This window comes from Nycticebus coucang, chromosome 14 (assembly GCF_027406575.1).
Source record: "Nycticebus coucang isolate mNycCou1 chromosome 14, mNycCou1.pri, whole genome shotgun sequence".
NCBI lineage: Eukaryota > Metazoa > Chordata > Mammalia > Primates > Lorisidae > Nycticebus > Nycticebus coucang.
In genome coordinates, this window is record NC_069793.1 from 16,922,372 (window position 1) to 16,944,987 (window position 22,616).

The 22,616-nt window shown below is 37.1% G+C and overlaps 2 protein-coding genes across 2 annotated transcripts; one reads left to right on the forward strand and one right to left on the reverse strand.

The window, feature by feature from the left end:
* Positions 1 to 3,630: 3,630 nt before the first annotated feature.
* LOC128566057 (olfactory receptor 4C6) lies at positions 3,631 to 4,539 on the reverse strand. The gene has a single exon (XM_053562961.1). It carries the CDS (start codon positions 4,537 to 4,539, stop codon positions 3,631 to 3,633), a length of 909 nt encoding a protein of 302 aa, XP_053418936.1.
* A 15,475-nt stretch (positions 4,540 to 20,014) lies between these two features.
* Positions 20,015 to 20,947, forward strand: LOC128565713 (olfactory receptor 4C16-like). Its single transcript, XM_053562385.1, has one exon. The coding sequence runs from the start codon at positions 20,015 to 20,017 to the stop codon at positions 20,945 to 20,947; it is 933 nt and encodes a 310-aa protein (XP_053418360.1).
* Positions 20,948 to 22,616: the final 1,669 nt, after the last annotated feature.

The following is a 22,616-nucleotide window of genomic DNA, read 5'->3' on the forward strand; positions in this document are numbered from 1 at the left end:
AGCCGCTTGCAGCAGCGACACATTCTTTTTTTTTTTTTTTTTTTGTAGAGACAGAGTCTCACTTTATGGCCCTCGGTAGAGTGCCGTGACATCACACAGCTCACAGCAACCTCCAACTCCTGGGCTTAAGCAATTCTGTTGCCTCAGCCTCCCAAGTAGCTGGGACTACAGGCGCCCGCCACAACGCCCAGCTATTTTTTGGTTGCAGTTCAGCCGGGGCCGGGTTTGAACCCGCCACCCTCTGTATATGGGGCCGGCGCCTTACGGACTGAGCCCCAGGCGCCGCCCGCGACACGTTCTTATCATTCTTTGGTCTACAATCAGCTGAATTGCTCTTCTACTTTGAGTTGGGCTCATTTGTGTTCTAGGATAGTAGCTGGATTCTTCCACCTGTTTTGGGATTGGTTGGCTAATCTCTGACCTAATGTGACCTTAATTGGGACAACAGTGCTCTTTGTGTCAGCCTCTCATTGAAAATGTTAGTCTGGGGGCGGCGCCTGTGGCTCAGTCCGTAAGGCGCCACCCCCATATGCCGAGGGTGGCGGGTTCAAACCCGGCCCCGTCCAAAACTGCAACCAAAAAATAGCTGGGCATTGTGGCGGGCGCCTGTAGTCCCAGCTACTGGGGAGGCTGAGGCAAGAGAATCCCTGAAGCCCAGGAGTTGGAGGTTGCTGTGAGCTGTGTGATGCCACTCACTCTACCGAGGGCCATAAAGTGAGACTCTGTCTCTACAAAAAAAAAAAAAGAAGAAAAGAAAATGTTAGTCTGGCCTTGTTCTCATAGCAGAGGGTTCCAAAAGGAAAAGAAAATGGAAGTGTATTCGACCTTTTGAGGGGCACGCTCTGAACTCCGTTCTACTCATGTCTGACCACATTCTGTCAGCCAAAGTGAGTCAAAAGCATTGCCCAGAGTCAGAACGAGAAGGAAAGGAATACAAAGTTCTAGGGAAAATGACGTAGCAGTAATGAGGCTAATCACTGTGTTCATAGTATGATAAGTGTTCACTATGTGCCAGGCCCTTTGCTAAGTGTTTGATAACTTGACCCTGCTTTGTGCTCTCCATATGTGTGTATGCTGGTCTCATTGCTCCCTGGGAGTTCTTATAATTTAGCTAACTTGGAAATACCTCACTTGTGTTTGCAGGCTCAGCTTTAATGCCATCTCTCAGGGAAACTTTCTGTTCACTTGAATGCCTGGGACAAAGGCTCTTCATTTACACTTTTTTAGGACCTGTAAAATTCCATTACATTTAATTCAATTAATGTGTGTAACCTCCTACATTGATTTTTCATTTATTGTACCAGGAACTTGGTACACAGGAATTTGCAAGCCTGGAGCCAAAGTGGATGTGGAACTCAGTCTAACAATTTATACTGAGCAAGTAACAATCTTTCTATATCTAAGCCGGCTCATATGCAAAACAGTATCATAGTGGTAAGGAGCCTGTAGATTAATATTTTGAAATACAAAATTTGCCAAGATTTACCTGTGGAAATATAGTTAATAAAAAAGAGAAACACCCCATTTAATGAAAACTAATGTTAATGATTCACAGAAAAGAAGCAAACAAACTGAAAAGTGATCCTAAATTGTAGAATCACATTATTAGAAAACTTCTCAATTATACAAAAAGAAACATAAACCTAAAGCTAATGTTAAGCTGTTTATTTGGTTGACATTTTTCAAGTTACGAATCCGCATGTATTATACAAACATACAATGAAGAACTTCACTCTAAGAACCATTCCAATGTTTGTATTACATGATTATAATAGAACAAGATCATCATAAGTTCTAACAAAGATCAAATAGTCACAGGATTATGGGATTTTCTTCTGCGTTTATAAAATGAAACGTAAAGTCAAGTTGGCTACTTTACTCTGAAATATTTTAAGATGGCATCATGAAGTTTGCTCTACAATTGAAAACTTAACAACAAATAGAAACTAGCTACAAAAATTATTTTGTTTGAAACACTTATATTTATCTATCTATTGATTTTTAGCTACAAAATCTTTTTGCTCCACATTGTGCAATTCCTCTACAGGACAAAAGTTACAGTCTATCTGTGTTCTGAAAGCATTTTTGACCTTGAGTCATTTTGAAGAGGTAGTAACGACATTCATCTGCTTAGGGCTTTAGAGACAGCGAGAACCTTAGGTGTACTGTCACTGTGTATCTGACACTTGCCTACTTTTATGGTCCTTCTTTCTACTTTTTACTTGAATCATTATGTTCAACCCACTGGTCTTATATAGTTCCTTGAAAATACCGTGGTAGTTTCTACTTGACAGTTCTCTCTCTCTAGGTTTTCCATCCCACTAATCTGTGTATATCTCCTTCTGCTCATTTTTTGATGCTCTTCCTAATTATCAAACTTATTAATATATTTAATAAATTTTCCTAAGGAAATCTCAAAAGAATACAAAATCAGCTGAAATTTACTGGCTTAGAAAATCCTTCTCTTACTATCAACTATTAAGTACCCTCCAAAATATAATCATAGCCCTCCATTTCCATTAAGTTGTTCTAACAATCACTCTCTGGAATTTTCTTGCAGGGGCAGAGTCTCACTCTGTTGCCTATGGTAATGTGTGGTGGCGTCATAGCTCACAGCAACTCTTGGGCTCAAGCAATCCTCTTGCCTCATCCTCCCAAGTAGCTGGCAATACAGGCACCCACAACAATGCCCAGGTACTTTTTTTTTTAGAGACAGGGTCTTGCTCTTACTCAGGCTGGTCAGGATCGCGTGAGCTCAAGCTATACAACTACCTTTGCCTCCCAGACTGCCAGGATTACAGGTGTGGTTCTCCATGCCAGGCCTGGAATTTTTTATTTATTTTTAAATTGAATTGAATTGAATTGAATCATTGACTGTCTTATTTTCTGCCCTACCCATCTGAATTTGGCTATTTGGATTAGAAAAAAAAGCTCTTGTGTTCTATAATTACTCAACAAATATTTATTGAAAACCTAATAGATGCCAAGCATAAATAAAAGTGCTTTTCTCACTGGTATCAAGGTCAGAAGAGATGGAAAATAAAAGTGAACTGGTAATTATGCAAAAATAATTATATCATTGGTCCAGGTTACTATGAAAGTGAGCTAGATGTTAAGATAGAAAATAATGGTGGGAATGGAAGAATCTTTCAACAGTCATGGGGGGAAAGCTTCTCTGAGAAAAGGCCACTGAATCTCTCAGCTGCTACTGGAAGTTAGAGAGAAATAGTCACCTGAAGAGGGTGAGTCTCTTTCTCAGGCAGAGATGCACAGCTCTGAGATGAGAAAGGCTTGTGCACTTCTAAGGTTGATGCTTAGTGAGGGAGGATGTGGGGGCCTGAGATTAGTTTGGAGAGGGAGGCAGCAGCCAGTGGAATTAGGGAGTCACAACACAACAAATGGCAGTTATAAGGCAACAGGAACTAATGGAAGGGATAAAGCAGGAGACATCGTAATCTCTACACTGCAAGTAATCAGAATCATACATCAGACTTTATAGTTTAAAGGGTACCTCTGGCTGGTGGGAAAAAACAGACAGTTTACTTCTCATATATTTCTGAAAGAAATACTTCTTCTTTGAAGAAACATGAGACGTTCTCAGCATGATGGTTACCTGCCAACCACAGACTCTCATTTTATCCAAAGTTTCTTCATGGCGTTTTTCACCTCTGTGTTCCTCAGTGTGTAGATCCAGGGGTTTAACATGGGTGTGATGATTGAATCAGACACAGCCATTGCCTTGTCTATGGGGTAAGTGACCACAGGCCTCATGTACAAAAAAATACAGGGCACAAAGAACAAGACGACCACCGTGAAGTGCGAAGCACAGGTGGACAGGGCTTTGTGCCGCCCTTCAGAGCTGTAAGACTTCAGGGAGCAGAGGATGACCATGTAGGAGGCAATTAGGACAAGGAAGATGGCCGTACACATCACCCCACTGTTGAGGGTGACTAAGACGCCCAGGATGTGAGTGTTCATGCAGGCAAGTGTCAACAACTGAAATAAATCACACATAAAGTGATCTATGATATTAGGACCACAGAAGGGTATTTGGGACATGAACAGAAGCTGTATTGTTGCGTGCATCAATCCCCCCACCCAGGCGCCTCCCACCATCAGGTGGCACACCCTGGGTCTCATGATGCTGGTGTAGTGCAGGGGCTTACAGATGGCCACGTAGCGGTCATAGGCCATCACGATGAGAAGGATGATCCCCACACCACCAAAGAAATGCTCTGCAAAGAGCTGGGTCATGCAGCCTTCCAGGGAGATGGTTGTGCCCTCAGAGAGGGAGTCCACAATCATCTTGGGGGCAATGACGGAAGAGAAAGTGATATCTGAAAGGGACAAGAAAGTAAGAAAAAAGTACATGGGTGATCTCAGACTCTGACTTGTGATTATAGTTACCATGATGAGTAGATTTCCCAGCACTGTGGCCATGTACATGATGAGAAACATGGCAGAAAATACTTTCCGCAGCTCAGGGTTCTCTGTAAGGCCCAGAAGGATGAATTTGGTCACGTTGTTTTGATTTTCCATTGCTCAGGTGCTGATAGGAGTTCCCTCTGAGAATTGAGAATCCTTCAAAAAGACAATGTAGTATTTATATTAGTGAATATTTGAATTCCTATATTTCCAGGACATTGGGGAAGCTGTTGTCTTTTATTCATTTAATTGCCATCCAATTTGCCTCTTAAGGACATGCTTAATAAAGAATTGAATAGATAAGTATTTAATTAATACAAGTTTACTCCAAATCTTCTTTTCTCTCTTTGTAAATTTTTCTTCCATATGAAAAAGGTTTCTTTCTCTCTTTCTCCTAACTATATGATTGTTATTTTTAATGGCCAGATGTTTGAGTGCCTAACTCATATTGGTTGCAATTCCTCATTACAAGGAGTAGAAAAATCCCATTATTTTATTTATTTTACAGATAAAGGAAAATGCTCACGAAGTTTAGGGAACATCCAAGACTGTAGAGCTAGTTACGTGTGCAGCTAACATAGGATGATATATTCTGACTATAGAATCAGCACCCTTGGACATCAACATGCTTCTCCAGTAATCATGCTGTGAGCTTATCATTCACTGTCAATGTGCCGAATGCATGACAATTATTATTCTGCTTTAAAACAACCTGGCATGGTAGGTTATTCTTCCCATGCCATTTGTCAAAAAATAAGGTAATTCCTTTGTAATTTTGTGCTTTATTTGTAAATTTTTTTTTTTTTTTTTTTATTGTTGGGGACTCATTGAGGGTACAATAAGCCAAGTTACACTGATTGCAATTGTTAGGTAAAGTCCCTCTTGCAATCATGTCTTGCCCCCATAGAATGATCGTCATAGACCTAAAATATTAATTATATAATCTTTGACTAATATTTTGTTCAATGATGAATTCCCATTGTAAAGAGAAACTGAGGCCTTGGAAGTTAAATCCCTTGCATAATAGTATATAATTATTTTGATGTGGAGCCGGCGCTTTGATCACAGAGCTCAAATTCTTACCTCCTATGTTTCATCACAGGAGAAAGGAAGAAGAGGTTATGTGATGTTCAAAGAGAGTTACTATTGCGATCACAAGGAAAGCTGCAATGAAATGTGTCCCGTATTACTGGGGACTTTTAAGCAGAGCCTGGCTTCAGGATCTTAGGAATTTTGCCTTTCTTAATAAATTTTTCAAAAAGCACAGTCTTGCACTGGTCTTTTTTTTTCGAGAGAGAGAATTAAATCATTTATTGTTTAGACGTGATAATTCTTGATACATAAGCTTCATTTTTATCTGTAAGTTTTCTGGTACCATTATTCACTGTAGGTATTTTGCATAGAATATGCCAACAATCATCTTTGTAACCAAAAATTCCATGATTTTTCTTGGATGACCCCTTTTAATGAGCTGTGAGCTTCAGGTCACAACAGTAACCATCAGTTCAACTACACTGAGGCTTCTGAAGACAATACCTTCTCCACCCAAGCAGGTTGGAAATGAATTTTAAATGGAACCTGACATCACCCTGAAGAAATTCTGTCTTCACCTTTTTGGGGAAGTTTACCAAAATGGTTTCAGAGTAGACTAATTTTACACAGCACATGAAAATAAGACACATCTATTCAGCATCATGACCAGACTATTATATTTGGCACTTATAAGAATGGGTGCAAAAAAAAAAATTGTACATTAATACCCTTTGTTGAAATTCTTTACCCCTTTCCACAGAATGGAAACTAAAATACCCTCTTATACAAGCAGTCACAACTTGAGGATTCTATTTGTGACTTACTGTGCATTGATATCTGGATTAGACACTCTGTGAATGCTGAGAGGTCTTCTTGCTATTGATAACCCTCTCTACCTCCATCCCTTACACAAAGTGCAGAGCAAACCCAGGAGACTGTGGAAGTGCCCAATATTACTTCATCTTCTCCTCTCCTTCCCAGCTGAGCACTTTCTTGCAACAGCCCTTGTGGAGTAAAAGGAGCACAAGCTTGGGAGTCAAGGAATAAGAGGGTTTTACTCCAGGTAATGTCATCTGTAAATGTGGATGTGCTGTGGCAATCTCCGAGCCTGATGACTCATCTGCAGTGTAAAGAGAGTTCATGAGACGGGCAGCAGCAGGACTGAGTCTGCCCACCTCAAGCACACTCATTCCCATTCACTTTGTTCCTCTAGGTAAAAAGGTCCAAAAATTTGAAAGCACCTGCTCTAGGTAAAATCTATGCCTTGTCTGCCCATAAGGCTTGGAACCTACAATGATTCCTTGTTGATACAGAAGAGAATTGAACTTTGCTACCTTGACATTCGACTCCCATCACCCACTCGCTTACCTATTGGACTTCATTTCTCTGTGCTCCTCACTTTGCTCCACAATCATGCCTCATGACAGACCAACCTCTTGTTTTTCCGCTCCCAGCAAATGTCACCAAATACAGGTACTGCAAGCCTACCTCCAAGGCTAAGCCATAGGTCCCAGCTTTTTAATCCTAATCCCTCCAAGCCTTGATTTCTGCAGCAGAACAATTAGTAAATGAGAAACAATAGCTACCACATTTGTATTGCTTAGCTATTATGGGCAATGATCAAAGGGATTTTTCATGTTTAATCATTAAGAAGAGCCATGTGAAGTAAGTATTATGATTGTCTGGATTTTTCAAAGCAGCAACAGAGGCTTAGAGAAATTGTGTAACTTCCTCAAAGTTGCCTACAAGCTGATGATTGACTCCAAATCAGAGTCTATGAACTATTACACCTTATATCCCCTGATACAGTCACCTCCTTGCTCACAAGACAAGTGAGAATCAAAGGAGGAAAAGCACTCATAAATCTTGGGAAAGAAGCAATCATATGCTTTATTTCTTTTCGTGATCACGTTATAAGTCTATATAAGCTCTGGGCTTACTTCTTGCCTCTGTCTATGCCAGTGATTTTCAACCAGTGTGCCGTGAGATCTTAGGGATGGGGTGAAAATTTTAAAGATCATTAATTAAATTATTTTTAAAAGAATTTTAAAGCACAGTAAATATATTCTATTGTTTTTACTCTTTTTTGTATCAGCGTAATGTAAGTGTGCCATGGAAGTTTAACTACAGGTTCAAGTGTTCCATGAAATAACAAAGGCTGAAAAACACTGATCTAGGCCTTCAACCAGTCCTTCTCGCTTCACCAGCCTAAACACTTATCCTACCCACCAGAGTATGTGTATATCATTATTCCACATTTATTACATGTTCCTCTTATTTCCACTGGGAGATGTTTAACGACTGTTAACAGCTTTCACACTTCTCCAAGTTCCCAGTAAATGAATAAAGATTCAATGGGCACCAATCCATTGAATTTCAATCCAAGATATTTATCAATTGGAAGGAAACTGCAGGGAGCTGTGGTCTCAGGTTATGCTGGTTCCCACTCGTCCTCCAGGGGTGAAAGCAAATCTGTCATCACAGTCTGGTTGCATTTCACCGTCAACCAGGCTCAGTGATGTCCAATACCAGCTGGTGACTTAGCCATTTATATTTATAGAAATGTGTGAGGCAAAGCCAAGATTTAAACTGTACAGGGAACTTACATCTGAGTGTCGACTCACACCACCAGCTGCCTTTATGATATTTGTTTTCAAAGTGGGTCAGCAAAGATTTGCTTTTTTTAAAGGTTGTTCCAATAAAGTCAGAAAGCACTACAATTCAGGTTTTTCTTTTTCTTTGTTGGTTTTTTTTCTTCACTTTTATAAATATTTGAGTAGACAAGTATTTCTAAAACTTGTCAGATGTTGTGTACTTTCTTAAATAAGTGGCAGAACTAGAACATGTAAAAGAATGGCAATAGAAATAATTGTGAACTAAGGAAATTAAAAGAAAAAAATGGTTGAAGTCTTAAAGCTAGACTATGGCTAAGAAAAGGGAAGACTAGGGGTCTAGTCACAGAAGACTGAACAGATGGTGAAGACCCGGAGGTGGGTGAATGAACATTGTGCAGTGTAAACAGGAGAGAGTAAAGGCTTGATTCATAATCAGTGGGTCTAATTTTGACTCCCAGAGAACACTTTAGCTTCATAATTTATCAGCATGATTTCTTCTTTCAGGTGGGCACTTGCACTTAGAAAGGAAAATTTGTATATAAGTATATGCAATGTAAAAATATAATTTTGCAACAATAGATCACAACATGTAAACATATATCTGTACCTTACATTTTAATGAATACCATTGATTGCAATGCATGTCAGTATATGTGTATGAAGATTTATGCTATTTAAATTTTCTGATATTTTAAGAATGCTGCAGTGAAAATCTTTACAATTTTGTGTGAATGTACATACAATATGTGTGTGTGAATGTCTACATGTATTACACAAGTTGATTTAAGTATTTTTGTAAGATAATTTTATTCAATAAAATCACAGAATCAAAAGACATGAAAATGTTAAATATGAATAGATATAGTTAAATTCTCCTTCAGAAATGTTTATTCCCACTAATAATGTAGTATAAATCTTTCTTCTCTATATAATTTATTTTCCTTCTTTATCTCTATTTCTTACTTTGCAAATTTATTATTTTTATCTTTATTATCTTATATGTATGGATTGAATACTATAAAATAATTCAGAAAAAATTTCAACAAACATTGAAACTACTAGAAAAAAGTACAATGATAGCTATTTTTGATCTAAGTAGATTCATCAATATATTCATTTCAAAATGATAACATTGATAAGGATAATTAGTATTCATCTTTTATATTGAGTGTGTCACTTGGTCATGGTAACAGATTTAGTAAGTGGTTTAGCTTGAATTTGAATTCCAGGATACATGATTCTGTGAATGATCTTTCTTTCTCAATTCTATTTTTATATGTGTACATATGTATTATATAAATTATATACAGAGGGTGCCAAAAATGCATATGCATTTTAACAAAGGAAAAACTATATTTAAATTATAATATTTAATATTTAAATTGTAATACTCAAATCTTGCTTGACTTCTGCAATTACAAGACACTCACGATACATTATATAAGATAACAAATGTTATTGGTATGTATTGAGTATTACAATTTTAATGCAATGTTTTCCTCTCTTGAAATGTGTATATACATTTTAGGCCCTTTGTGTGTGTGTATGTAAATTGTGATTTTTCTCCAATGAACTCTTGAGTGCCTAGATGGTCTATGAAACTCAGCATTCAACTAGACAAGTTGGTTTATCATTGAAGGACTTCAAAACAACTCCTTAATACAAATGTATTCCTAGTTCCTTTCTCTTTAGATAAAACTAAGGAGTAGTGAGTGGAAGTACAACTAACTTCACTAGAATTTTTCAGAGTATAATATTGTCATTTTAAAAATGAAGTTCCAGAGTCACAACCTGCATCACCCTACTGCCCTCGGTACCATCACCATCACTACACACATTCCTGTAAATAGATTCACTTGCACCTAAATTTAGTAGTAATGTGATGAAACATAGAGAAATATAAGACTTGAGCTCCTTCTTCTTCTTTATTTTCTTTTATTATTTTAGACAGAGTCTCATTCTGTTGCCCAGGCTAGAGTGCCAGGGGATTAGCCTCACTTACAGTAACCTCAAACTCCTGGGTTGAAGTGATCTGCCTGCTTTAGCTTCTGAAGTAGCTGGGACTAAAAGTGCCCACCACCATGCTTGGCGAATTTTTCCATTTTTAGTAGGGGTGGGGTCTCACTCTTGCTTAAGCTGGCCTCAAACTCTTGAGCTCAAGTAATCTTCATGCTTTGGCCTCCCAGAATATTAGGTGTAACCCACAGTGTCCAGCTTAAGAATTGAACTCCTTCTTAAATAACAACAATTAATCTAACATAGTATTGATAAAATATATACATTTCCCCTTAATCAGTGATTAAAGGTCAAGAGTAGGGAAAAAAGGAAAGAGAGAGTCTTAGGGCAAAAAAGACAAAAAAAAAAAAAAAAAAGACAGAGAGAGAGAAAGAGAAAAGGAAAGAAAAATGAGATGAGTGTGGGAGACACAGATACACAGGCAAAGGCCGAGAGAGGGGAGAGAATGGAGAGGAGGGGGGGTGTGAGGGAGAAAGAATAGGAGAAAAACAGATTAAAGTGAAATTGGAAAAAAGGGCATCAGAGAAGCAATTTCCTGGTAACCGTAATCATTTCCAGATACGTTATCTACTCCTTTTTTTGCTGCCTATTAGCACTCTTTGGAAATCAACAAATATAGTTTTATTTACCAAATTTAATTTCTTAGAGGTTGGGTTGCTTAATTTTTAAAATAGTTGCTCTAAAGGCTTCAAAAGTACATCAAGCAAAATAAGTCCTACTCAAGTTAGAACTCAAATATAACATCTAATTCATAACTCAAAGTTCCTTGCTCAGAGAATAAATATTACTTACAAATAAAGGAAACAGGTGTTGAGTATAAATTATTAACATACATGCTTTTAGATATACATGTTACTATTCCATAAAATCAATTCAGTTACTGATTTTATATTTTGAACGTCATTCACTTGCAATCATTCTGTATAATAGCTAAAATCTACATACTACTTAACCAAATAATAAGGTGATTCCTACAGCTTTGTCTTTATAGTGGTTTAAAAATGGACTGTTGTATAAAGATTCTAAGGTTACCTGAGATCTTACCACACCCAATTTACACAAAGTAACTTCTTCAGAGAGCCCAAGAAACAGGAGGAATTATTTCAACTTGATGTTTCTAACTATGGAGGTAAGCTGCCCAGATAGAAATGGGGGAACATTCATCCAATTATTTACTTGTGGTCACGTTTGTTGAACTAGGATTTCTATTGTTTGCAAAAAAAAAGTTTAAAGCAGAAGCCTTAAGAATCTATGAGACTAATGGGGAAATAGCCCTTCTGAGCCACCAAGGAATTTATGATTAAGAATAATCTCCAATTAAGAACAATTGCTGAAGAGGTAGCCAAGAGGGGCATTTACCAAATCATTTCATATACCTTTTTAAATTCCACTTGGCTGTATTTTTAGAAGAATGTAGAACAGTTTTTGTTTAGCTTCTGAGGAGATTAGTCATGAATACATGGTTCCCCCTGGGAGACTGACCTGGGTCCAGAGGGTGTGGAGGGCCCATTTGAGCAGCTGTGATATGGCCAGGTTTGCATCAACCCAGCTGCATCCCTTGAGGCTGGTCCTCCACTGTGGAGGTGCTAATCCCTGACCTGATAAATTCCCATCCACCTACTTTAACAATAGTGTATTCTCAGGGGCAAGAACCTCCCTGGGGTCAGACCAATATGCTACTCCAAGAGCAGAAATCTAGACCACAATATTAACCATTTAATCATTTGTTTCTGCACCATGATCTGTACCTGAACCACAGGAAGGCCACAGTCTCACAGTAACTACAACATAGGGACGAGAAGTAACCCCATCTTTGAATACTATTTAATAAATTAGGGAAGTCTTTATGCCTCAAAGAAACTCTATTCCTACTTGAGGACATAAGGCTATTTTAGTGTTCAAGAAATTTTAGTGCAAATATGTATGACAGAGATCAAGAGACTAAATACTGACATTTAAAAATTGATGTTAAAAAATAAGCCCAGGTTGTTTTTGAATTACAAATTTATCCAGATAACTAATCAAAACAAAACTAACAAATTAGAAAATTCTTTGAATTAATCTTTTTATCATAGTGTGGAGGTTATTAGTTCTTTTCACAAACTTTCAACTGGCTTCTTTTTTTAGGTTTTAATTCCTGGGCCATTAGTGGAAATAAATATTTGGCACATCCTGCAATACATTCCTGTCACTGGCACCTATAGGAGAAAAATTTAAAAATTTTCATAGTTCCAGTGCTCATAGTTGTCCAATATTCTTTGACAGGACAATAGAAAAGCACATTTTGAAATGATGACAGAACGGAATATGATGTAGCAGTGAAAATTATTCTACAGCTACATTTAACACTCATACACAATTTGGTAACTTCACGTTCAGAGAAAAAAATAAAATAAGTTTCTAAAATTCTGCATACAGTAAGGTAAGTTTAAAATTCCAAACCAGGTAAAAATTAAAAAACAAGTATATATGTGATAAAGATAATTTAATTTTAGGAAACAATATAATTATACATTCAAATTTCAGGATATTAATGTAGTGAAGGCTATATTAACCATTTTCATGAAAGTATTTCAAATTGTATAAAACATCAGCACATTGTACCCCATAATTATATTAATGTACATAACTATGATTTAATAAAAGAAAAAAAAAAACAAATATCAGGATATTGGTTACTTTTACTCTAGGGCAGGGGAAGGATAGAAAAGGGATTAAAATAGATTGAATCACTGGTAATATTTAAATTGGGGGGATGAGCAGTAAGTTTACCGTATGTTTTGTGCTATTTAAATAAATGTATCAAAACTGTAATATAAAATAAATAAAATAAAGTAGTTAGAAATAGGAAAATTCTGTGGTTGACAGTTTACTACCAGAGTTGTTTCTTCGTCTTACCTGTTGACTCAGTTTCCTTTGGTGTTGGCTCCATTTTTGATTAGCTTCTCTTCACTCATGAGAAGTCTGTAGGTAGAAGTTCTGGGTCTCTCCTTTCAGAACTCTTTTAGGAAAAAAATGAATTATTTTTCCCAAAAATCCAAAGAAAAGTATGGAGCTTGCACCGCATTTGCTACTAGATTCTTGACTTGATCCTTTCATCTTCCCAGATATGTTTTCTGATTGGCTGAGTGGGGTCAGATTTCTGTTCTTGGGAGATAACACTACCCAAACCTTACAGACTAAGTATGAACAAGTGGTCATTTTTTTGTAGGAAAATTGTTTAGTTATTCAAGAAGGAAAATGGGCATGGACGATCAAGGGTCCCTGAGACAGTTTGTACAACTCATCTCCAACCATTATTATCCAGCAAGCTAGATACATCTGCAGAGGTGTTTAAATGTCATGAAGCCAGATAACAAATGTCCTGCAGAGGTTAAAGGCATCCTCATTATTGATACTACATTGCACACAGCATCATGAAAAATATCACACATCCTCATATGAGGACAAGCTAACATCATCAATGTCCCATATGACGTCTCCTAGAGCTGCTGATTGTGCTAGGAAATCATATCTTTGGAGGAGATTCCTGCAAGGATATTTATTGGGTCTCAAGATCAGACTTCACCTTTATTTGCTGCCTTCTAAAATAATGATCAGTTCAGAAATATCAGAAGAGATTCATTCTCATTATGTTTATCATTACAGAGATAGTTTTCCAGAAAAATTGATTCTAAATTGTTGCTTAAATTCTCTTTCAATTTGGTTTCATTTGTTTCATTCGTTTATTCACTTACTGTATAATTGATTATTAATTATATACTATCTTGTTCTCCACCATATCAACTATACTATTATCAACTAGACAGTCATAATCCAATTCTTGCCTTCAACAAATGCTTACAATTTATAGAACTTGCTAAGAGCTTGAGAAAGAAAGAATTTTCACCTTGTTTCTGTTGTGCAAATTTTGAGGTTCTCTAATTATCAGTCATTTCAGTCAGGACTTGGATATGTGTGTGTTTCAGACAATAGGGCTTATGTAGTCTTTTCAGACAAAAACTTGTCCATTCCTTATGCAGTTAATCCTTCTAGGGTTGTTTTCAATGTTGATATAACTCCATATATTGTTCATTTATCACTTCTCCAATCTCTCTACCTGTTTTCTTGGAGTGCCCATATAAAATCTCATTATTTAAATAGTCACTTACAAATAATGATTTCCAAATTGAATTCTATAATATTGATTTCAAATTCATACTTTAAAAACATTAAATAGTTTACTGAAAAATTTCACTTGTCTATCCATGGCTATTTGAAGTAAAATGTCCCTCATTGCCTTACTACTAACTTTTCTTTCTTTTTTTTTGAGATAAGGTCTTGCTTCCAGGCTGGAGTACAGTGATGTCATCATAGCTCACTGCAGCTTTGGACTCCTGGGCTCAAGTGTCCTCCTGCCTCAGCCTCCCAAGCAGTGGGAGCATCAGTCATGTACTTTTATTCCCAGCTAATTTTTCTTACTTTTTCTTGCTAAGGGAAATTTGCCTTATGTTGCCTAGACTGGTCTTGAACACCTGGCCTCAAGAAATCTCCTCTCCTCAGCCTCCCAGAGGCTTGAAACAGTAAGTGATGACTCAGACATTGGAAATGTCTTTCATGATCATACTTTCTAGTACTCCATGGTTTACAGTCTATGCTAGAAAAATGTATGCAAAGAGAAAGAGTCATTTGTATAAATATTAACATCGAACTTAATAAATATGTAATATGATCAAGCTGCTTAACTTCTGTGATTTTGTTTTCTCTAATGTGAAATTTCTTTGTCAATAACTACCTCAAGGAATAATTATGTGAATGCAAAGATATGATTTACGTCATGTGGCAAGCACAGAGCCCAGTATATAAGACATATTCAACAAATCTTTTGTGAAGTAATATTATTTCAATAACATGTATTCCTTATAAATGTCTTTTTTACTAACAGGAGATAGTAAAATAAATGGAAATGAATTGGAAAAAGCATATGAGATTAGTGTTTCTTTTATACATGCAAATCCCAAGACAACTTGCTATAAATCTGTGGGGCTTGTTTTCCATAGTCCACAGAGTAGAACTTCTGGATTTAGGACACCACAGTAGCAGGTTGGGTGCAGTGGCTCATGCCTATAATCCCAACAGTGGGAGGCTAAGGCAGGAGTATGACTTGAAGCCAGGGGTTCTAGAGCAGAAAACTATGCTGCTATCCCCAGATCAAAAATATGTTACCAGTATGTTACAGGAGTAAAAGTTTTGTGTCCTAATGCACAGAGTGCCAACTTAGGGCACTGGGTGGGAGCAGAGTTGTTTCTTTATGATCCACTTCTTCTTTTGCCAATGATAATATTTTTCGATTTTCCAGTGTTATGTGACCCTCTCCACCATCCATTTTCATTTTCCCCCTCTGCCCCTCATACCTTTGGTATGCTTGAGGCACCTAACACTTATATACCCTTGTATGTGTCTGGCTACTGAATACTAGGGGGGTTAACTTGCTATCCTTATAGGCTAAATAGATAAACCACAAGTTACATTTATTATAACATCTGAGATATTTTTAATTAGCAAAAGAAAGGAAACGTTAGGGACAAATATTCTCTGTGATGCTAACATCTTACATCATTATGTGTTATAATATTCCCTCTGGATTGCATAATGAACTTATTTTGGTATTGTATGTGATGGTTGATTTATAAAGAGATGCACAGACAATTATAATTTACAGAGTCTTGTAAAAGGTAAGTGATAGATTATTTCCATCTTTACAAGCTCAAGGAATCATGACTACAAATTAATTAAAATAATTTAAAAATATATTTCTATGCATCTTATGACTCTACTATTCCTATGTACTCTAAGAAAGGAACAGGAAAAACGTATAACCCAGTTTTTATGGGTTGGTTATTTCTGTAGGAAAAAATCTGAATGGATTATAAGCTTTGGAATAATATGATCCTTTGAATGGATTATAAGCTTTGGAATAATATGATCTTTTGGACTCAAAAATATTTTATAAGCAGCAGACACACAAAAAGCCATCATAATAGTCTGAGGAGAGAAGGATGCACTTTAAGGTTTATTATAGTTTCTTGAGATGGCAGAGTATAGAAACATTGATATTTCTTTTGTTCCTTTTTTAAAGCAAGGAGGCTGGGCAAGATAAGTCCGCACTAAGAACTATGGGTACCAGAAACTTAGAAGAGATTATACCTAGTAAATAATTAAAGAGGCTGGGTGCAGCGGCTCGCACTTCTAATCCTAGCACTCTGGGAGGCCAAGGCAGGTGGATTGCTTGAGCTCAGGAGTTCAAGACCAGTGTGAGCGAGAGCAAGACCTCTGTGCCTACGAAAGAAATACCTGGGCATTGTGGGGAGTGCCTGCAGTCCTACCAATTTGGGAGGCTAAGGTGAGAGGATCACGTGAGCCAAGAAGTGTGAGATTGCTGTGAGGTATGATGTCATAGCACTCGACCCCAGGGTGACAGAATGAGACTCTGTCCTCCCACAAAAAAAAAACTAAAGAAACAGTTAATAGAAAATAGTAACTTTGACAATGCTTCTAGAGATTGCCAGGTTTTCCATAGCCAAGTGCAAGATTTGAATATACTATTGCATATCACTGCAGAGAATTACTTCTTGCATGTTTCTTGGAAAGTATGGTAAGAATATAATTTGCAATTGATAAACATCTGAGATGTAGTTTTGAATAAATACTCTGTAGAAAACATTCAGAGGAAACACAAAAATGCATAGTCTGAACGCTACACATTGAAAATGAAAAATAATATGCTATATGTTAGGTGAGTACATTACTAAACTTGTCTTGGGTAAACATCGTGCCCTTGCTCAATGTTTGTCCTTACCCCGTCTGCTTCCACATGTCATCTTATCTACCCTCGCCACTCCACACTGTTCCTGCTCTTTGTCTAGTAACATTTGGGAAGAGGGGAAATTAAATACTACTTTCATGATACGTATATTTGGGGCAACCAGGTACAGGACTCAGGGGTAAAGGGTATGAATTTTAGGATGACATTTTGGTCCTCAGGCCAGCTAGTTTCCAGGGCGTCTCTTGACCAGATAGCAGGAACCATGGGATCGCTTACACAGAGTGAGAAACTCAAAGAGGGCAGGTGGTGTCACTCTAATTTGGGGGTGTAAGGGATCAAGCTTCTCTGACAACCTGTTTCATTTTCCACAGATAAAGGTAAATTCTGCATAGAAATAAAGGAAGTACAGAGATTCAATCACAGATATGAGCCTGGCATAACTGATTTGGGAGTGGCGGTTGGTTTCGGAGGGATTCCTTAATGATGCCTCTCCTTGTGGCCTCTGCAGTACAACAAAGAGGCATGAAGGAGCCACCTGACACTCTGTATGTCACTGTCATCCGTCATCCACCTTTTCTTCATCGATTTCCTTTCAACTTTTCTGCATTACCTCCAATGGCAATACATTGTCTACTTATTTTTTTTGTTTTGACCAGTGTAGTCATTCTAAACGTGCCCAGTCCTGCTTGAAAAGTTGAGGTCAGTGCACTAGTTATTAGAATATATTCTGTATTACAGTGCTGTTTTTCTTTCCCAGACCATTGTAACCAATTATTTTTTCTATTTCCTTTGAAAACCTGATGGAAGGTGTTAACACTCCTCTGGAAAAACAAATGAATGCAGAGCCATACTCATAAAAATTCCCCCATGTGAGCATTGGTACCAGGAAGCTATGAAATATGTGTAAAGGCTCTCCTTGTATCACTTAGGTGCTGAAGATTCGTATAAAATAATACATTGCTAAACTGTTCTTTTTATGAGAGTTAGAGTCCCAGAGTCTTTCATGGCAGTGCAGCGCTATGCAGAAAGCAGCAGGCATTATTCAAGTCATGCAGCTGAGTCACTAAATTATTTAAAATATGTTTCAGGATATTTTTTTTAAGAGGGGCATACTTGTCAGTCTACCATACATTATATATAGAAGCCCCAGTAAATTAACTGTATGAATTCCTCTGTGCAATTAGAATAGCACTGAAATAATTAGATAAATATTACCACATTTTAAAAGATAAGAAAGAATGTCCATTTCAAAACATTAAGCACCAATATTATACATCAGGTTTGGTAGAGTGGAGAATAATATCCCACGTACACATAGCTTTCCAGAAAATTTGTTCCAAGAAGGAAGCTAAAGAGGCATATACTTAATGCAGTCAAGCAAATGTATATAATAGGATAAGTAAATGTATACAGAGATCCCTTAGAGAGTTGATTTATCACAAGGCAATCATGAAAGGGTGCTTAGAAGATGTTTCTTCGGACGGAGGGGTGGGGCCTTGGTGTGTGTCACACTTTATGGGGGCAAAACATGATTGCAAGAGGGACTTTACCTAACAATTGCAATCAGTGTAACCTGGCTTATTGTACCCTCAATGAATCCCCAACAATAAAAAAAAGAAAAAAAAAAGAAGATGTTTCTTCATACTCAGAACTTGAAGTTTCAGGCTGACTGAAGTAACTAGAAATTGAAAGGGATGCCAGGAAGGAAGATAGCTATTGGCTACTGATTAAACTATTGATTAAATATTTGATGAGGACCCCAAATTATTACCAAGTTCATTAAATCCTGTATTAAGGATACTTAATCTATCTAAAAAAGTCTATATTCAAATGTATAATGTAAATGAGCTCACTCTAAACATGAGTAGTCTGATAGAATTGTTAATATATAGGCCAGAAATTACATGAGCAAAGGAGTGGCCAGAATCATGGACTATTATACGTGAAAAAGACTCATGCATTTTTATGCCTCCAAAGACTTCACATTTTCAAGTACATTTTAAGATGGTTCACTCTTATAAATGAATAAAAGAGAAAAAATTACCTCACTGCAATAATTAAAATACCTACACAAAGGATCAAGACAATTATCTTTTATTCTTGAAATTGAAGCCTTGTGATATTTCTTTCCAAATTAAAAAAAAAAGAAGTCTTTATTGAAAGAAGTGACATTTCAATGTTGAGGGAACATTGGCTTTCCAATTACAGGAAACAAACTGAAGGAATCAGTTACTAACTATACATTATCTCATTTCTCTAGAACTACATCTTCCCTCTTCTTCCACATCTCTGCTGTATTCCAAGAATGTGCAGTTTTCAGATACCTGGATGGAAAAGACTCTGTGGGGGAGTGCAACCACACTCTACTCCTGCTGCACATGCCTGGTGATATCCCTTCAACCTACCCCACTTATATTATGCTCAAGATAAAACCCATAATTGTGAAAACATGACCAATTGTGTAGCCATATCCCACCCTCATTTTATTTAAATGTAGCCTTATAGATTCTGAGTACCCAAGAGGTGCTTTTAATAAATTACGAGAAAATTAGAAATGGAGATGTTTAATATTACCAACTATCAAAGAATTTTCATTTATGTTTATTAGCATATGTCAAGTCTCAGATGTTCTAAGGTCAGTTCAAGGTGACAGTGGATTACTTAAAGGCTACAGGTGTTTCTTTTTCCTCTTTTCAACCTGGACTATCTGAGAGTGATATACCATACATAAAAAATGGGTTCCAATCTTTATTGAAAATGGAAGACAGTGAAGGTAATATTAGAATAGATGCATACATCTTAACTTTGTGTATGTTGAATTGGGAAAATTAATCATAATTATGGCAAAGCTAACAAGGTCTTGAAGTTGAAGAATTCTATAAGAAAGTATAATGTTCATAAGCATATTTGAGACTCATAAGAACCCAAGGAAGTGGTCAATAAAATTAAGATGAGTGTTGAGGAGACTTATTATGAAACCACATACAGATTGTCCGTGATAAGGAATATTTATTTTTGCTTAAAATATTCCATAACATGACATAGCACATTCTAAATTAATTCCTTTACCTTTTGCAGATAAACCATTTCACACTTGCCCCTTCTCTTCATTCATGAAACCATGCGATTGAATAATAATGTGACTGAGTTCATTCTGATTGGGTTGACACAAGATCCTTTTTGGAAGAAAATAGTGTTTGCCACTTTCTTTCTTTTCTATCTGGGGACGTTGCTGGGTAACTTGCTGATTATTACTACCATCAAGACCAGCCGGGCCCTTGAGAGCCCAATGTACTTTTTCCTCTTCTACTTATCCTTGTCTGATACATGTTTCTCTACTTCAGTAGCCCCTAGAATGATCGTGGACGCCCTCTTAAAGAAAGCCACTATCTCTTTCAGGGAGTGCATGATTCAAGTCTTTACATTCCATTTCTTTGGATGCTTGGAGAGCTTCATACTCATGCTCATGGCGGTTGACCGCTATGTGGCCATCTGTAAGCCCCTGCACTACATGACCATCATGAACCCCCGGGTCTGTGGTATTTTGGTGGCTGTGGCCTGGGTGGGGTCCTGTGTACATTCTTTAGCTCAGATTTTTCTTGCCCTGAGTTTGCTATTTTGTGGCCCCAATGTGATCGATCACTATTTCTGTGACTTGCAGCCCTTGTTGAAACTTGCTTGTTCAGACACCTACATGGTCAACCTACTCTTGGTTTCCAACAGTGGGGCCATCTGTACTGTGAGTTTTGTCATGCTGATGTTCTCCTATGTTATCATCCTGCGTTCCCTGAGAAACCACAGTGCTGAAGGGAGGAAGAAAGCCCTCTCCACCTGCATCTCCCACATCATCGTGGTCATCTTGTTCTTTGGACCTTGCATATTTATATACACGCGTCCTGCAACCACCTTCCCCATGGATAAGGTGATAGCTGTGTTTTATACACTTGGAACTCCTTTGATTAACCCTGTGATTTATACACTGAGGAATGCAGAAGTGAAAAATGCTATGAGGAAGTTGTGGAGCAAGAAATTGATCTCAGATGACAGAAAATGAATGAAGGTTTGAAATCCTTCCTCACAGTTTGGAATGACCTAGATAGAAGCAGTGGACAGAGAATTTTACCTTCTTATTGTTGATTTAATGGCATTGTGTCTTCAAGGAAGAAGTTTAGTTCCTTCAGGAAAAGAGACAATCTGAGCACACACAATGACTAATGTTGAGTCATTTTCCTGAAGAGGAGGCATCAGTTTGATATACAGACAGATGTAGGAGCCCATCTCCTTGACTGTCGGTCATTGCTGTGTCCCTGGCTCTCTTGCCAGCCTCATATCACTTACGGTTTGGGTTTGTTGTTTTTTATACTCTTCTCCATGTTGACTTCTGGAGTTCCCTGCTAATAGTTACCCATCTGTATTCCCAAAGTTTCAATATGCACCCTGACATATTTTCTCTCTTGTAAACAATTTTCTTTACCAGACATTTTGGTTTCATCATACCTGATGATCAACCTAGCTGTTTTTCCTGACTCAATAAGTACCAGATTTGAATAATTAGAGAAGCTTGATGTTATAAGGAATAGTCTATCCTGATAATTTCCCTTGCACTTCTTGGGGTTATACACTAAAATCTTACCATAGTTTGCCTGGATCCTTCCAGAACAGTGATAGAAGACACCAAGAAAATTCACCCTTCTGACAGAGTTCTTGATCTTAAGAAAGCTCTCACTATTGGGCTTGTAGTGACTTGTTCTATTGATAAAATCTAATTTTTGTGCCTAACTTAATCTCTACTAATTTGGGGGCCATTCAAGGTTTCTCTTGAATCATAGTAATTACAGTAATTATTAATAATTATTAATTACTTAATTAATTATTAAGCTCAGATTTTATTATTATTAGCTCTTATTTTATTATTATTAAGCTCGGATTTTTCTTGCCCCAAGTTTGCATTTGGTGGCCCCAATGTGATTGATTATAATAATTAAGTAATTACTTAATTAATAATAAATTATTAATAATGAGGACAATTGTATTTGTAGAATAGATAGCTAAAATACATGTAGAAATATTTATACAGGCTAGAAATAAAGAGTGCAATCAATTGAGAGTACGGAATTTTCAAATGGGAACAGATTAAAAAAGAATGCAATAGCCAAGAGGAAATTTTTTGATATTTAAAGCATAAATAGTTATAACAAAGACATAACCTTTTACAGTGAGTTTTCAACAACTCCAGAAGAGAGTAACTTGAAGAGAGAAGACAAAGATATTTGAATGGGAAGTATATTCCTTCAGTGGAGATGACCATCATATTTTATATTAACTTGACTGGTCCCTGCTAAAACCAAATGTGTTGTATGGATAACGATGGGGTCTCAATCTCATCTCCTTTACTTGAGAACTTTACATTTATTATGATCATGGAAATTTTGGCATTTGGTAAAAGCACACTTCTTGAACCTCATAAGTGGGGAGGATTAAGTCAGTTAACCTTTTTATAGCAAGTACAAGAGATACTAAGTGACTAACCAAGAATACCAGTGACTTTGAACCTCAACTACCTGTTATGAACTGGATATTATAGGACTGAACAAGTCCAGCATTCTGGAGGGTGCACCAGTCTGAACTGGTAAGAGATGTGCCTGAATAGGTCAGAAGTCAAGAATAATTCATGCAAAAATAGATGATTCTGATTCTCCTATTGCTTTGTTAAAACAATGCTT